General features: G+C 38.8%; 1 protein-coding gene across 4 annotated transcripts in view; it reads right to left on the bottom strand.

The window, feature by feature from the left end:
• The window catches only part of TRPS1 (transcriptional repressor GATA binding 1), a 249,484-nt gene that overhangs the window by 198,956 nt on the left and 37,672 nt on the right, over window positions 1-12,856 (bottom strand). For 2 of the 4 annotated variants that reach the window (XM_074943924.1, XM_074943925.1), the window contains exons 2-3: window positions 5,789-5,947; window positions 1,958-2,886 (exon numbers count right to left, since the gene is read on the bottom strand). In XM_074943924.1, coding sequence (XP_074800025.1) covers window positions 1,958-2,886; window positions 5,789-5,825 — 966 coding nt within the window. In that variant the 5' untranslated portion in view covers window positions 5,826-5,947. The remainder of the gene's footprint in view (window positions 1-1,957; window positions 2,887-5,788; window positions 5,948-12,856) is intronic. The other 2 variants (XM_074943927.1, XM_074943926.1) reach the window with 1 other exon arrangement.

The raw sequence follows: 12,856 nt of genomic DNA, 5'->3' as shown, positions 1-12,856 counted from the left end.
CCAGGGCTTAGTAGACAAGTATAGTCTAGGTTCAGCTGTTTTACTTCTAGTTCTATCAGTTCAAACTGAGATAGCTCACACATCTGTTTTATTTCTGAAAATACTCCATAGGAAAAGTGTCCAGCTCACTCTAATCAAGCATAAACTTTCCTATAAATAACCAAGGACCTAATGAAATAATTGTTTGGGGAAAATGAAAGTGTGTTTAGAAACTCAAATTCCTCTGTGCTGTATGCCTTAGCTGTCTCTGTCTGAACGTATTCCTGACAGCATGGATCAGTTGCTCTAAGATGCTGTCCCCAGAGTCAGCAAACTGAAACTATAGCAGAAAATCCAGGTATTAACATCATATTACGTGCTAATTATAAACCATCATTTCACATTGACATTATTCACTTCCATCCTCTTTTATCTAAATCACGTATTTGCTTTCTAATCACAGTTTGACAGGAGAGAGTGTCTGACACAAGACAGTGAAGTGATCTCTGAATAAGACAGCAGTTCAAAGACTGTAGCTTTTATGCATAATAACAATCTTGATTTGATTTGCTGTTCCATAAAAAGATTTTGTAGAATTTCACCAAGTGAGAGGAAAAAAAGTTAAGAGCTTAAAAAGCTACAAGTGCTTGAGTAGTGGTGCTGTTTCTAAGTATTCCTTAAGGTGAGATGTTTGCCATCTTGACCTCCTATCTGAATTGTCTCCTTGTAACAACAGTCTCTGCAGGGATTACTAAATATTTCTACAACTGCACTTCTCTCTCTCTCTCTTTTTTAATGTTTCTTGGAATTCTCTCTGGTAATTAGTACCAGGTCAGTCCATCATGTCTGATGTAAACATGATCCTGAAATTGGGTTGACATTTGAACTCATTTTACTTGCGATCTCTGTTCCTAACTGATCCAATGATTTTTATTCCAAAGTGAATTTGTAGGTCGAAGAGTATACAGGCCTTCTAGTGCTCGTCACAGATCATTCATAAAGGGGGTTAAAATATTTTTTTTAAAATCAGTAAAATGTAGATTTTAAGATTATCGGTTTTTACACGAAGGAAATGTTAACATTAATATCTCTGTCTAGGTTCAAATAACTAAAATAGTGGACAACTTGAGACAATCTTTTCAATCTATTCTTTATGGTAAGAATGTACAATTTTTGTCCTTCGTATTGGACAATGCAGTAGCATCAATGCTAAAAATTAGATCAAAAAATCATTAGCTAAGGCAATAGCCCAACCTTTATATGCATATTAATTTGAACTGCAGTGTGAATATTATTAATGACTGTTACTTTTACAGCCCAATCTTAGTTTCCCATTGTGCAGAAGTATAACCCAGTTGCTCTAGCACTAGATCACTTTAGTGTCCCACTTTCTGTTCTCCAAGACTGCAAGATCAATAAGCAAAGGTTTGACTCCCAGCAGCCAACAACCACAGACCTGTAGTTCCTTTTAATTTGCAGCTACATTCTAGTGTCCATCTGGTTATTTTAAACAGTTATTTTCTTTTTTTCTTTTCTCTCTCTGATACAGAGAAGCTTTCAGACACGATTACTCTAAGTTGCCTGTTTGCCAACTAAAATCTTTTACTATTCATTATCACAAAGACGAAATTACATACAAGAAAGCCTATGACTGAAAAGCCAGTTACTACTCAACCAGATTTACAGTGAACCTCCAAAAATACTGACTTAATATATCCTGTCCCCTCATCGGCGTAACAATTTTGGTAATTTATAGCAACTAATGGGTAAATAAAACGGTGAATACAATAAGCCTGAATGGATCTAAGCAGTCCTGTGGTTTAAGCAGGCTACATGAGATACTTAAATTATGCTAGTTTATGATAAGGAAGTAGGAGTTGCTTTATAATCACCCGGGGTGCCTATCCCATTCCCCATTTATTTCTTTGCAAGAAGCATGTGTATGAGGAGGCGGCATAGGGATATGGAAGATACAAACCTGCACATCATAAGTCCCGTTTAGTAAGACAGGTCTTTGGGAATTGATGTCCTGCAGCACTCCTGAAAGCACAGTGCGGTTGACTTTCTGGAAGTCTTTGGAGTGGCTGAACTGCACCATGTTGTGGAGAGCCAAAATTTTAGTGTCAAGCTCCGCATCCTGCCTGGTACGGTTGTGCAGTCCTAGGTGGTACTTGCGGAAGTGTTTGATGAGATCTGTGGGGTCGTTCCCATAGTAACCATAACCACAGATGTTGCATTTGAAGTCCTGAAGCTCTGGAGACAGAGGCGCTGTATCTGGGTTATCATTTGCTGACAAATCTGCTTTTGATTTGTTCGGCCTTAAACCCCCATCTGAAGGCACTTGTGGGTTTTTTGAGGCCACTGGGACCGGACTTGAGCCTTGGCCATCAGTTTGACTGCTTTGCACTTGCACGGTTTCATCTGTAGCTTTTGGCGATGTCTGATGCTCTTTGTCTGTCTCCACTGGATCTCCTGATGGGGTGAAGACCACACCTTGGGTGTCATCTGCATCTGATCTTAGAGGAGACTTCAAGGGCTCACAGATTCCCCCAACAGCTGGAGATGAGAAAGCCAGCATATTTCTGTCTGTCACCTCATCATGAGGAAAGGACAGAACATTTCCTCCCTTATTGTGGCTTTCATAATTGAAGCCAGCCTTTTCACTCAGCACTGAGCTTTTTAAGTCTTTTTTAATGCTGGAAGATGGCTCTTGGATATGCAGGCAAAGATCCTCCTTGTTGTTTAGCTCTGCAGAATCACCCTGGTCAGTGTTTTCTTGCATCTGACCTGCAGAAAATTCTTTTTTCCTTCCAGACTCTTCGTTTTCAGTACCTGTAGACTCAAGGGTCTGTACCTCACCTTCACTAGCAATGTTTCTTAGAGGGGGATTCTTTTTCCGGACCATATCTGCCAAAAAAGAGAGACAAAAAAATATGTAATTATTTGAAATATAGAGTAGATTGTAACCCTGGCATTTTTTCAGCATTCTAAAACCTGAAGAAACAGTTTTTGTCAAACAGATTTTAGCTAGTTAGTCTATGTAGCAAAATGGAAACATTTTGAGTGCACTCAATTACAAAAATTCCTTTAAAATCTGTGAAAATCTAACTTCCATCAGAGTAAGTGAATTAAAGGTTTCATTACCTTTTCCGAAAATAATGGTCAGTTAAAGCCAGCAGGAATTTTAGAGAATGTGTTCTTGAAAATCATTTTAGTATACGGAGGGGGGTGGAGCCTTTGTGGTCTAATGTGAATACATTGCACAACTAGACAAAGTGTAGTTTAGCAGACATATGCCTACCATACATAGTCAGGAGTACTTGAACAGGCTATTATAAAGGTATCAGATTTAGGTGAGCAAGTTACTTTGAGGTTTTAGGAAAGTTATCTTTCCTAAACAGATATCTGCTGCTTCTTAGCAAAAGCTTCCCCTTTGTACCCTTGTAAACTGCAACCTAGATTAACATGAAATACTAGACTCCAGTCCTGAAAACTATTACTCATGCAAGTAGTCTTATGTGCCACATAGGGAGAGCCAGATTTCAGTAGGACTACAAATGTGAGTAAAGTTTTACAAAACTGAATCCATAAATTTTACTTCACTGTTTTGGTTGATTACAGGTCTATCCAGGAAACACCTGGAGGTGAAGTAGGTCTAACCATCTGAATCTTTTTCTCTATATCTGTTGAATCTTAACTTCAGGCATTACCAGTACTGCCAAGTAGGAAGACATACCTCCCAGGTCTCTATATGGAAACTGTGACCATACAGAAAGTAAGAGGTTAACATTGATGACTTACTGCTAACTGAAAAGGGAATGGTCTGAAAGAACGGTGACTGTGATATATGGGTAGGGTGCCCAACTGCAGATGCACTACATAGGCAATTGTGATTACCCTTGAGGAATTTTTTTAAGATGATACCTTCTTGCACAGTGCATTTATGGGCTCTGGATTAGGATGCTCATCAGCAGCTGCTTTGATCAATTTGTGTTCACACGCTGACTACGTGTAGAAGACAGATGTTCTACAGTATTTTCTATGGTTTTCTTTTTGCCGGTGCTGCACACAATGGTGGTTGTTTTCCCCCTGCCAAATGGTGTGTGGTCTAGTGGCAGCAGACTGCACTAACATACATGAGAGCCAAGCCTGAGACTCAAACTTGATCATCGGCTCCCAGGCCAACAGTGACTGTGAGTGCTACATTACATCTTTCCGTGAGCAGAGGGCCCCCTGGCAATTTTGAGAGCAGTGCTGATGCTTTTCAAATGGTGCCATATCCAGACCTCTAGAATGTAGGATGATCTTCTCAAAACAATACCTAGAGAAGGGGGGCTGGGGCCAGAGGGTAAAATAAAGGAATCAGCATCTGTACTTCCTTCTATTTATATCTGCTCCACATGAAAGGGCAGTGTGTACTACACTGTGAAAAAAAGACAACTTCTCATGGAAAATGTTCCCCTTGTGCCTAGGGCTCTGTTGTCTTTGCAGTTGAGCTGATCCACAGGCAGCATTGTCTGCAACGAGACTAAATTGACATGCAGTGCTAACTCATATTACACACATACGGACATTCCGTATGGTCTTAATTGGTTTCTTAACACTCTAGTGCAATTCCTTATTTTAGTAAGCAAACATGCCTGTGAACCAAATGCCTTCTCCTCTTTCAACTAGATCATAACTGCCAATGCATACATGTGCTGAAAAAATAAATAAATAACACTGGAACAATTAAGTCAGTCACTAGTCAGGACTGTAACAACAGAAAGACTTCTTGATACAGCGAGGGCAGGTTAAGCAATACAGCCCCAACCCCACAAAACATGTAAGCATGTGCCCAACTTGAAGCATCTGGGTAGGCCCATTGACTAATGGTATTACTGCTGTTCTGTGGGACTTCTGACATGTTGATGGTTACATATGCTTACATGATTTGCATGATCAGGGTCTATGCTAGGTGTCTTTCTAAATCCATGTTTGCTTGGCACCTGCTTACACAATCTAAACGATCTATAATTTAATCATACTTCCACTGAAACCCATGGGCAAATTAAAAAGGAACATCAATTGCGTTAGGTAAGAAGAAGCCAGAGGTCTAATAAGAGAACATCATGGTGTTTTCTTAGGTCAAAATTAAACAGGGCTGAATTTCTGTTTTTTAATGTTTTTGCAACTGGTTCTTTGGGTAGATAAGGAGAGTTTGGGACCTTGTAATATTCATTTAACTAGAGGGAGACAAAATGAAAGACATTCTAAAAGAATCCCCACGCACACAAGAGCACCAAGAAAACTGGGGCTACAAGCAGCCTTACTAGATAGGACTCCAGATATAGATGTCCTGTGTTCAATCTCAACTTCCATGTCTGTGGGGCCATGTGCATATGTAGGCAACACTGAATCCTTCTGCTTAAGGGAGTTTTCCATGCTGTGTTTTATAGTCATTAAAAATACGAAAATTTTCATATAAATAGAAATTGTTCTCAAGCTGTATGCAAGATTATTTTTTTAATATTCTGTGATTTACTTGGTTGGTATTTATTCTAGAGAACCCTTAGAAAAGAAATACTTTTCTTGTTGCTGGAATTCCATCACTATAATTTTTCAGAAAGACATATTATGTAAATAAAAGCACATTTGCAGTACTTTTAAATCAAGGAAACCATCCACTAGCAAGTCTTAAGTTAGATACAGGAAGAATATAGCCACTCAAATTATTATCTCTAAGACAAATAACAGATTGCACAATGTTTTATTGTGTGCCAAGAACTTTTTCAGTTAACATTTTCACTTGAAAAAATGGATCACATACTTGTAAAATCATACCCAGCATTGACTTCATAAGGCATGTGGCTTTAGAGTGCTTTTTACAATTATTAATTCTATTAGTCAACTAGCAGGAGGGCTAATGCAATTGTCTTAGAAGATGCACGGAAGACACAGAAGACATTTTGAGAGCTGATCTGTACATCTGCAAAACAAAACAAAACAAAGGTTTTCCTTCCTAAATTATGCATTCACAATGTTACTTTTACTTAAAAACATTATTATGCCTATTTTATATTCACATGCAACCATCACTGGGCACTATACCAAGAATGGCAGCAAGCTATTCTGTACTTCAGTCAAGCCTGAGAAGTGCTACATCTCTCTCTCTCTCTCTCACGCACACACATGCACACAGAGATTGTGCTATCACATTAAATTGCCTCAGATGTCAGTTTCACCCAAGAATGTAAAACAGATGTTGAAATCTAGCTGGAGATGTTGTTTAGCAAAAAAACGCTTTAATTTTTTTTTTTATAAATTAACATATATTCCACATTGCTGGGAACTGTATGGCTTTAAAGGGACTGGTAATTAGATACCAGCTCAGTGGTTCAAATCCAGCCCATGCTGGCAGTGACTGAAAGTCATCATCTATTGGTTGAATACTGTCCCACAATAAAATGAATCTAAGTAGTATTAACTTAGTTGGTAGTGGGCAAGTGTCCATATGACAAAAACATAGTCACAATGACAGAAAAGTTTGTTCGCAGTCTCAGCAAAGAGACTAAGTGCTAAATGTGCATAGAGATTCAACTACCTGCTCATCGCTGGAGGTGGTAATCTTTCCACAACAAAGGGAAGATTTAAAGCCTGATCTGAAGCCCTCTGAAATCAAGGAAACTGCCTTCAACAGGCTTTGGATCAGGCCTTTGAGTAAGGTAGTGTGCAGAACTGGGTTTGGGGGTTCTACAAGCCTGTGGCCCTTCATTATCCTATTTTCATGGGGGAGGGGAGGAGTGAGGTAGCCTTGAAAATATAAATTAATGTAAAGTGATCAAATGGGTTCAAAGTTGGTCACTGATTTTTTCCGGAAGGTGATGAGTTGTCTATGTCCCCGTATCCATCACAATAGCATCTGAGGCCCTCACAAGTGCTTCTATTTTTAAACCACAGTAATAGTTATTCATGCTTTCCCTGCAAGGGGGGAAGAAAGGAAATTGTTTTTTTAGGCTGAACTAAAAACGTTAATGCTGACTCTGGAGGTATGCACTGTCCGTTACCTGGGTCATAACTGTTTTGTGGAAAATCTGTACTCCAGCAACTTTCACCAGCTAGAGATCTTACCAGCTCATTTTAAGAATTTAGAGATCAGGATATTGCAGATACAAGTCATCTTAGTCCAGCTGACAGACTCATGGTTACATTGCCCCGGAACAATGTATTGTTCCCCTTTCCACCTAAAACCTGTTTCCTGTTAAGCTGAATATGTTTATGTCAGTGTGGGTAAATTCACAGATGTATAGATTCCAAGGGAAGGGACCACTGTGATCATCTAGTCTGACTTTTTGTATAACACTGGCCCTAGAACTTCCCCAACATAATCTCAAGAGCAATCCAATCTTGATTTAAAAATTGCCAGTGATGGAGAATCCACAACCACCCTTAGAAAATTGTTCCAATGGTTAATTACCCTCACTGTTAAACATTCACACCTCATTTCCAGTCTGAAGTTGTCAAACTTCAACTTCCAGCCACTGCATCGTGTTATACCTTTCTCTGCTAGATTGAAGAGCACGTTATCAAATATTTGTTCCCCATAAATGCGACTGCACAGTATTTAACAGGGCAGCTGTACGTCAGGGTAAAAAGCATTCAAAGCAGACAGTACACTCTCCGTGTAAGATTTAGCTAGAGTCTACCTCTGATATACACACTTTAGTTATGTGATTATTATAAAGGCACTAAACTTCAGGCCAGATTTTATTCGTGTGCTCTTTATATTACAATAACAGATTTGGAAAGATGTGTGAACTTTGTGATATACCAATGACTAGCATGGTATTTGGGGCACAGGTAGATAAGTAGAAGGCAAGTCGATGGGACCTATGAACACTGTGGCTTTAGTTATGCCAGTACATCCTAGAAATTCAAAAGATTTTGACATTTGACAGCATGCAGTAGGATCTCTGTGTCAAGGAACAGTGGAAATTATGCTATTCACCGTGTCATACACATACACACATACATAAATTATGCGCACACACACACACAGAGCTAAAACATCAGACATGTTGCCAAAACAATGCAGCAAAAGTCAGTAAACTCTCAATGTCCCAGCTTAATATATGCCTAATAGTTACCTACCTCACATAAGTATTGCCAGGCTTAATTAAATAATGGACGTAAAACTCTCTGCGAGCCTCTACTGAAAGCTGCTAGATAGCACAAAGTATTATTTCAAAAATCATCACGACCACAAAAAAAGACCTGTGGAATTCCAGCCTACAATCTCTGATGGGCTTGGAAATGCTCTATTATTAAAAGGAGACTGTCAGACTAATTTTCAAAACATTTTGAACTTTTTTCCTCATCACAGTTCTGATAACACCTTGATAGCTAGAAAATGAATCTTATCTTTGGAATAGCATACATTTACACTGGTTTGTATTGTTGGGTTCGATAAGAGAGCAGGGGTTTTGGAACTGGTTTGGCATTCTCTTGTAAAGCAAAGAAGAATGACATGTATTTTGATGTCTTCCGACACTCCACCCCACCATGCAGTGGCATGGGAAAATGTTGCTGAGGTTTTCTTTTTCTCTCCCTCATCTCCAAGGGGGTGGGAGAAGATTATTCCACACAAAGATACTACAAACACTGTAGGCTGGGTTTTATTCAAACAAACAAACAAACAACAAAAACACAACAACTTAGAAGTCTTGTTAAAGGTGTTTGTTCTGCCCAACTATATAAAGTCTGAAATGGGCTGAAGCCTTCCTACCTAACAGGCCATTTCTCTCCCTCTTCCTCCTGCTGTAGTTATGATCAATAAGTACTCCCAGGCTGGAAATCCCTAGCCAAAGGAAAGGCAGTTTCCAGTAGGGTGCCCCCCATGAGGACCCCACAACCTTAGAATTTACTTTCCACCCAGTCCATATTCAAGAGCCCAAACTGGCAACAATTATGATCAAAAGGTCAACAAAGAGCACCTAGAGAGCATCTATCTTTTATATTTTTGAATCCAAATAAGCACAAAAACTCCTCTCCTTCAGTAGATACTTTGAGTCAAATTCTGCCCTGACATAGGCCCTGTGCCACCCCAATGATTTCTATGGAATTGCACAAGTGTAACTCAGGGCAGCATTTGTCCCATGTTTACATTAAGTGAAGGTTATGCTAGTATAAATAGCATGTGGGAAATCTCAGGTATTGTCTAAAGCCCCTGGATCTTTGCAATTTCCTTCACGCATACTGCCGCTTTAGTTCTCCTTTAGACTCTCTCACTTAACTGTTGGAAGGGAATTGTTTATAGAATGCAAGTCCCCTCCTCCCTGGGCTTCTCTTCTCTTAAAAGGCTGCAGGGGCGCTGAAGTAGCTCTTCAGTGAAGATGCTACCTATGCCGACAGAAGGGCTTTTCCTATGGGTGTAGGCAATCCACCTCCCCGAGAGGCTGTAGCTATGTCAACGAGAGAAGCCCTCCCGTTAACACAGCGCTGTCTACAGTGGGAGTTAGGTCAATAAAACTGCGTCACTCAGGGGTGTGGATTTTCCACACCCCTGAGCAATGTAGTTCTACCAACCTAAGATGCTAGCGTAGACCAAGCCTTTGCCTATCACGCCCAGTGAAGGCAGCAATATGCTATGTTTCCTAGCAAGCGTTGCTCTCTTGCTCTCAGAGAGACTGATTAGGAACAATTAACACCTCGTCTTAAGGCTTCACTACTGAGAGGAAAGAGGAGCTTCAGACCTCTTTACATCTGGAATTGAAGCATCGGGCTCTGAACAGAAGGATAGCAGAATAGACTTATTCACAAACAACCCACTGATTCTCAAGAGCACTTCCTTCCCTTTTGTATCACTGCCCCAAAACATGAAAGAAGGAAGAAAGGCAAGGCAAGACAAGTCAAGTCCCCCCGCAGCTGACTTTTAATATATTAGGGCCTGATCCTACAAATCTGAAATAACATGACCAGTCCTTCGTGTGTGTAACTGCTTTGAATAAATTACAGCTCCTCACATGAGTAAAGATCTGCAGGATCAAACAATTATTTTGTAAAAACTTTTCTGTTCAATGGTCTAAAGAGACTTGCTGTCTTGATACTCTATATTCTGTATGCACCACTTAAATTGTGATTGCATAATCGAGTTAGAAAATTCAGGGCTGCCGATAAATATATTGCTTATAGTTCTTGATGGCAGAAGAGCTACTAAACCACCAAGCTGGATTTCCCTCCCTTTTTCAGGCGCTCCAGTACAAACACCGATCATCCAATTCATTTCTTTACAAAATGTTTCAAACTTTGTTTAAAAAAGAAAAAAAAGCTACATGCTATGCTGTCTTGTTCATTCCCATTTAAATTTGCTCTCCCTGCATTGATCATTCATGATTCTTGAAAGGTACGTCTTTGACATCTTAAATCCTGTTGAGGTAGAAAGTGCTATCACCTTCAAACAACTCTCATCAAATAAATCTCCTATTAATTCGCATCATATTAATCGAAAACAATATTTTCTATTAGCATATGCTTCAGAGCACAGAGGACATTAATAGTCCTCTAGCCACTGCACAAAATCTAAGTTTTTCTATGGGATAAAATAGATGCTATTTAGCTTGCTCATTTCAGAGAATTTAGGAGTGCAGTTTGAAAACATTTTGCTTAAGTCTTTGATCCAAAGCTTGCTCATTACATTTAAAATTTGCGATCAGCATAATCCTGCATTCAATTTTCAGGTAAAATTCCCACTCAAGTCAAAAGGAGATTTGCCAATCAGGGATGCACAATTGGACCTTTTGTTATCTCCCAGCTAAATGTACAGTAACAAAACTATTACTTTTGTAATAACAAATCTGCCTCACTGTCCTGTATATATTTTGTTTTTAACAATTAAAAGTATTTTTTAACAAGAACTGTTAATTTCTCAAGGATGGAGATGCCTGAAAAACAGACAGGTTAGCCCTTTCCTTTAGTTCAGCTTTGCACTCTCTTCCAACCATGGATCTTCAAGGGCTTCACAAACACTAATCAATTAAGCCTCACATAACTCTATAAGGTGGACAAAGTAGTATTATTTCCATTCTACAGATGGGTTAACTGATCGCCATAGAGGAGAAGTGACTTGGCCCAATGTCATGCAGCAGGTCAGCAGCAGAGCTAGGAACAGAACCCAGCTTCTCCAGAGTCCCAGGCCCATTTCACTCTCCTGTGCGTACTTCAGCACAGAGAGTTTCAAGCCAGCACTGGGCAAAAGGCCAACCTCTTGTAATTTAATAAGGTTCAGAAAGAGCACCTCATGGAAAAATCTAAATGCTTCAATTTATCATGACAGTTATGGGATGAACTGGCATTTTATTTGGATGTAAATTAGTCTCCAAAACAGAATAAAAAGGCCATGCTTTCTGAGAATATTGTACCTCTGCTTCTCTGCTCTCAATTTGTTTAAAACCAGCTCTGTGTATTAAAGGTGTTTTAATTTTTATGTGTTGATGTTGCTTTGTGTGCTCCCAGTCTGATATTTTACTGCAGAGTAAATCCAAAATGATTGTTCACAGTAGTGAAACAACAGCCTTTGTAACAGCACTTAGCTCCCCCATGGCACGCACAGCCCAGACATCCACACTGAATTTACCGGTTATTTTATTAATTTAGCAAAAAGTAGGTACATTTTATAGAAGCATAGGAATTACCTGACTGGATGAGACCAGAGTTTCTTCTAGTCCAGTATCTTACCTCCAACAGTAGCCAATGACAGATGCTTCAGAGTAAGGTGCAAGAAACCCTGCAGTGGACAGTTATGAAATAAACTGCCCATAAGAAAAATTTCCTCCTATCACCCAGTAGTTAGACGTTGGCTTATTTTCTGAAGCATGAGGATTATATCCCTTACATAACTTTTTTATGTTTTAGTATTTGCTATTATAATTCTGGATATTCTTGACATTCATATAAACCTCTAATACCTTTTTCAGTTCTATTATGATCTAGTCTTCAATGGTATCTTGTGGCAATATGTTCCACAGTCTAATTATGTATTGTGTGAAAAAGCATTTCTTTTATCAATTTTGAATTAGCCATCTGTAAATTTAACAGAATTTTTCCTTGTTCTTGCATAGGGTGAATTGAAGATTCCAATATACATTTTCTATATGATTCACTGTTTTACATCTTTTTATCATGTTCCTCTCTTGGGTAAGCTATCACAATCTTTTCAAATCTCTCTTCATACAAAAGTTTTTCCAGGTCCCTAATCATTCTCCTTGCCTGTCTCTGAACCCCCTCTAATTCTGTAATATCCTGTATCCTCAAAAGAGTAATTAGATACACAAAATCATAACATAACTGTAAAATTCCCAAATGACAAAGTTAAGATACTTATATTAGTTCAGAAACAGTGTCACATATGAATATAGAAAGAAAGACAGATTCAGGAATTAATTGCACATGTCATTTTGAAAAATGTGTTACCCAAAATATTCAGAGATGAGTACAATATATATTTGTACATTACTGTGCATATAATAATGTACAAATCTACAAATATTGATGGGCCAAGGGAACAGCAGTAGAATATTAGTAGTCATAACTAAGATTATGGTATATTGCCATTATCGAAAACAATTACAGCTGAGGGCTTTTTTTCTTTCAACTTTATATTGCTATTGACCTTAAATTCATTATTTTTCCCCTATTCATCATAAGTTTAACATCATAAAAGATGAGATCCATGACACAGGCCAGGGCAGAGCTGTACAATGCTTTTAAGGCAAGGATGAGAAATTTCAATTTGATACATGAGCCAGTTGTGCAATTCAAATAGGGGAGTCCCATGGCAGGATTGAACAGCGAAGAAGATATTTGCTGATCCCTTTTGGATATATTAAAAGGGAGCAATATG

Source organism: Natator depressus, chromosome 2 (assembly GCF_965152275.1).
Source record: "Natator depressus isolate rNatDep1 chromosome 2, rNatDep2.hap1, whole genome shotgun sequence".
NCBI lineage: Eukaryota > Metazoa > Chordata > Testudines > Cheloniidae > Natator > Natator depressus.
This window is presented reverse-complemented; position numbering and strand designations above follow the sequence as displayed.